The 4,585-nt window shown below is 34.8% G+C and overlaps 1 protein-coding gene across 1 annotated transcript; it reads left to right on the top strand.

The window, feature by feature from the left end:
- Positions 1–1,732: 1,732 nt before the first annotated feature.
- Positions 1,733–3,135, top strand: LOC142543591 (uncharacterized). Its single transcript, XM_075650947.1, has 3 exons — positions 1,733–2,700; positions 2,853–2,935; positions 3,054–3,135. The coding sequence occupies exons 1-2, from the start codon at positions 1,867–1,869 to the stop codon at positions 2,925–2,927; spliced, it is 909 nt and encodes a 302-aa protein (XP_075507062.1). The 5' UTR covers positions 1,733–1,866; the 3' UTR covers positions 2,928–2,935; positions 3,054–3,135.
- The last annotated feature ends 1,450 nt before the right edge of the window (positions 3,136–4,585 follow it).

Raw genomic sequence — 4,585 nt, 5'->3', positions numbered from 1 at the left:
TTGCTTTATCTTTATCCTGATATCTCAATATCATCTCAAATCTTATATCTTTATCTGCTCATCAGTTTGAGAATATATACACGATATTATCTTAAATCTTGAGTTCAAAATATAGCACATGATAAAATTATCCACTCAACCTTTAGATAATCTTGCAAATCTTACATCTTATAATGAGATAGATACCCGACGATTGTGAAAATCCTAGTACCCTTAAATTACAAGATATTATAACGGTTAAACTAAAATCTTGGATTTTACGGTTTCCAGGATTGTGTTTAATTGAAAGAAGTCACTCCTCATAGATATAAAGTTTCTGAAGCTGCTTCATGACAAGAAATTAGGTGAATTTTTCCATCTTTTATTTATGTAGAAGGATGCTCAAATTAATCATATAAATCGATCAGTTCTAGTTCACGTTGCTTCTTAAATTTGGTGCTGTATCAAAAGATTTGATTATATAAGTTCAGTAGCTTGAATTTTCACTCTGATATCAGCATGATAGATCTATGGAACACTTCTTATATTTAGTTTCATATGATGGAGTTTGGTACATTTGAATGGACGAGCGAAACACATGGAATGCAGCCACGCATACTTTAGTATAAATAAGGAGAGCGATTCTGTGGTGCTAATTAAGTGGGCAAAAACCGAAAAAACCGAAAATCCAAACCGAAAATGAGTTTTTGCCCACTTAATTAGCACCACAGAATCGCTCTCCTTATTCATCAAACTTCGGATAAAACCGAAAAAACCGAAAATCCAAACCGAAAAAACCGAACACCGAACCAAACCGAAATCCGACTTTTGTAATTCGGATATAAATGTTAAAACCGAAGTTTATTTGGTTCGGTTTCGGATTATATATGTCAAAACCGAAATTTCATTAGATTAATAATTTTTTATATTTTTATTTATATTATATATTTTGGTATGATATTTAGTGAATGAAAAACCATTTTGAACAATTTTTAGTTGATTGTTGTTTGTTTAATTAATTTAGACCTTATGTTTAAATATTTTACTAAGGAAAAGTTAACATATTATATTTTACAATATATTTATATTATTAATTTAAATAATTATACCAAAACCAATTAACCGACCGAAATAACCGAATCGTTTTGGAAGAAAACCGAACCGAACCGAAGAAAAATAGTTCGGATATCGGATTATATATTTTCAAAACCGAAAACCGAAAAAACCGAAATAAAAAACCGAAAACCGAACCGAACCGACCGATGAATACCCCTATGTGAGACGGTCTTACGGATTGTATTTTGTGAGACGAATCTCTTATTTGGGTTATCCATGAAGAAGTATTATTTTTTATACTAAGAATATTACTTTTTATTATGAATATTGATAGGATTGACCCGTCGCACAGATAAAGATTCATAAGACCGTGTCACAAGAGACCTGCTCAACTAAGTGAATGTCAAAACAACTCTTTTACATATAAATATGAAGGTATTGCTTCGTGCATATTTCTGTTGTATGATGCTTTTTGAACTTCGTACCATAAAGATGCTTGTTGGGTATTATACCTAAACGTGTAAACTTAAAAGCGCATTGCAATTGTGAAGGAAGCGTGTTACGAGCAAATTATGGAAAAGCGCATAATACTCAAACCCCCAACGTTCAAAGATCAGAGTGCAAAAAGTCGAAAGCACCCCTATACCTCAGCATATAAAAACCTGGCTTCGGTATTCCTCATAATAAACCTAAAAAAATATAGAAAAGCAGAGCAGGCAATCCATTTCTCCTCTGCCATTTCCATCTTCTTCGAATTTCAGAGAAATACATTCCACGGTATAGTTTTTGCCGTAGAGCCTGGGGTTCAGTGTGAACTTTGAATTCGAGGATATGGCCATGGACACACAAAGATCCAGGGCGTTGCATAATTTTTCGTTTCCGGGCGGTTTAAGGTGGGGGAATCAGAGATCTCTCCGTTGCATAAAGGTCGACTGTGACAGCCAAGGCTTGCCGCTTCGAGAATTCGCCTCCGATGGTTCTGATTCTTCTGGTCACCGCCACCATCAGGATTCAAGCCAACTGCGGCACACCACGGGAGGTAGGGGTAGAGAGAAAGGCTCTCCTGATTCTGATTTTGTGTTTCTTGGATCCATCCAGATGGATTGTACTCCGCCACAGGTGACACATGGTGGCTGGGGAATCGGAGACGATGAGGGTAATGGAGTCACCGCCGTGAGAGAGAACGTGATGTTTGATCGTCCGAAGGCTGCTGATGAATCGAAATTGTCGATTTTCAAGGAGGGAGGAGAGGTTTCTGTGTCTCCGCAGTCGGTAACGCCTCATCCTGCGGCGATGTCCGTGGGAGATGACACCAATAGGCCGTGGAATCTGAGGAAGAGGCGAGCTGCGTGTAAGACACCGGCAAGTGAGTTCGCCGTCGGGGTAAATGGTGTTTCTTCTTGCCCCGGCGTCGGCGGGAAGGGTATGAGGGAAGATGGTGCGAGACCCAGTTCTGAAATTTCTCTAATTAAAGGCGCCGCCGCGGCTGTAACTGGCAAGTCGCTGCGGAGTGGCAGCAACGGGTGCGGAGAGAAAAGGAAACGGGAGAAGTTCTCAGTTGCCCTGTCAAAGAGAGAAATCGAAGAGGATTTCTTGACATTTACTGGTCATAAACCACTGCGCAGACCCAAGAAGAGAGCTAAGAATGTTCTGAGACAACTGGATGTGAGCACATAAAAACCTCATTAATTCGTTTTCGCGAACTCGTCTTTGATTTTATAAAAAGAATGAAAATTAAGGGTTCCTGGTTATTTGACCAAATTATTCATAGAAATGCATAGAATCACTGTTTTATTGAGTCTTCTGATTTTGTGCAGACATTGTTCCCCGGATTGTGGTTGACAGAAATTACACCAGAATTGTATAAAGTTTCTGGAGAAGCTGCTCCATGACAAGAAAGGTGATTGTTTTTTCATATTTTATGCTATCCTATCTAAGGATGCTGAAATAATATAGATGGATTACTACTAGATTTGGTTATTTGGTGCTAAAATTTGAAATTATGGATGGATTAGCAGTTGCTCTGGAGTTAGAACAAGCCTTGTTTGCTTGCAGAACTGGTTGATTGCACAGAATGGAGAAATATAGAGTGATATGCTGAGCAGTGTCGCTATTTTGATCTGAGAATCTGATCACAATGTTCTTCTGGTAAAATGTGGTGTACAAGAAAGAGTTGGTAGCTTTAAGAATGTGAATTTGAATCAGTTCTGTTTATAGATAGTTGTTTAACATTTTTGTTATGGTTTAGGGAAATAAAGAAGCCTAGTATAGTGAAAAAGATTGGTGGGGGTATTGTGTTTTTTTTCTTCTTGATATTAATACAATTGAACAGAATGCCTTGCGTAGTCCATGTTTAGTTTATTGAATGCTCGTTTTAATTACATGTTGTGTTTGATGCTTTATGGACATCCTTCCACAGGCTTCCGAAGCGTAAAGCGCAGAGAGAGTAAGCGAGCCAACCGCTAGCGAGTGGTTTCGGTAGTAGCTCACAAGCAGCTGCGTCAAAGTTCGAGTAACCAAAATCCAAGTTATAAATTTTTTTGAATGACCGTTTACTTGCAACTCTTTTCAAAATTAATGTTTTAACGACAAATATTCAATATTAAATGATGTATTGGTAGGATCAAATAGCCAACCTAACTGTTTCTTGAAGTATGAGTTAACGTCTTTTACAAGTATTATAAGAAATATATATTATGGGCAAAAATTTGTGTGAGACGGTTTCACGGGTCTTATTTTGTATTATGGGCAAAAGCTTATGTGAAACGGTCTCACGGGTCGTATTTTGTGAAACGGATCTCTTATTTGAGTAATCCATGAAAAATATTACTTTTTATTGTGAATATCAGTAGGGTTGATCATCTCACAGATAATGATTTGTGAGACATCTCTTCCTACTCTATATATATATATAAAATAATTGTAACAATCATCTTAGCAAGTAGCAACTCCAGTAGTCGTCGCGTCGAATTTTTTTTAAATTTTTTAAAAAGTTATTAATATTAAAATAATTAAGCATATATATATATTAGTATTAATTAAAAAAGAAAGAGGTAGGGTAATTACTTTTGATAGTGAAGATAAAAGCTTCGACTAAAATATTCTAATTATTTTTAAATTTTATCTCCTATTTTAAGAAAGTAAAAATTATTAATTATTTTTAAATTTATTTTAAACAATCTATCATGTATAATTTCATTTTGTTTCTTTCTAATATATATGTTTTATATTAATAATCTGTTTGAAAAAAATCAAAATATATAAATTTATATTATATCAACTATTTTAGAAAGAGCATGTGATATTAGCATACATTCTTCAATGAGAAAAAATTAGCCTACATTTTACCAAATTTTTTCCTCCATAAATTCTCCAAATTATCGATTGGATAAAGGATTATTATGTTATATTTGAAATATTTTTTTTATGATTTGATTAAATGTTAGTTTTCCTTTCAAAAAAAAAAATTAAATGTTAGTTTTTGGATAATCGACATATATATATATATATATATCAATTTTCATACGATTTTAAAAATTGATGTGATGAT

The sequence above is a fragment of the Primulina tabacum genome, chromosome 4 (assembly GCF_025594145.1).
Source record: "Primulina tabacum isolate GXHZ01 chromosome 4, ASM2559414v2, whole genome shotgun sequence".
NCBI lineage: Eukaryota > Viridiplantae > Streptophyta > Magnoliopsida > Lamiales > Gesneriaceae > Primulina > Primulina tabacum.
This window is presented reverse-complemented; position numbering and strand designations above follow the sequence as displayed.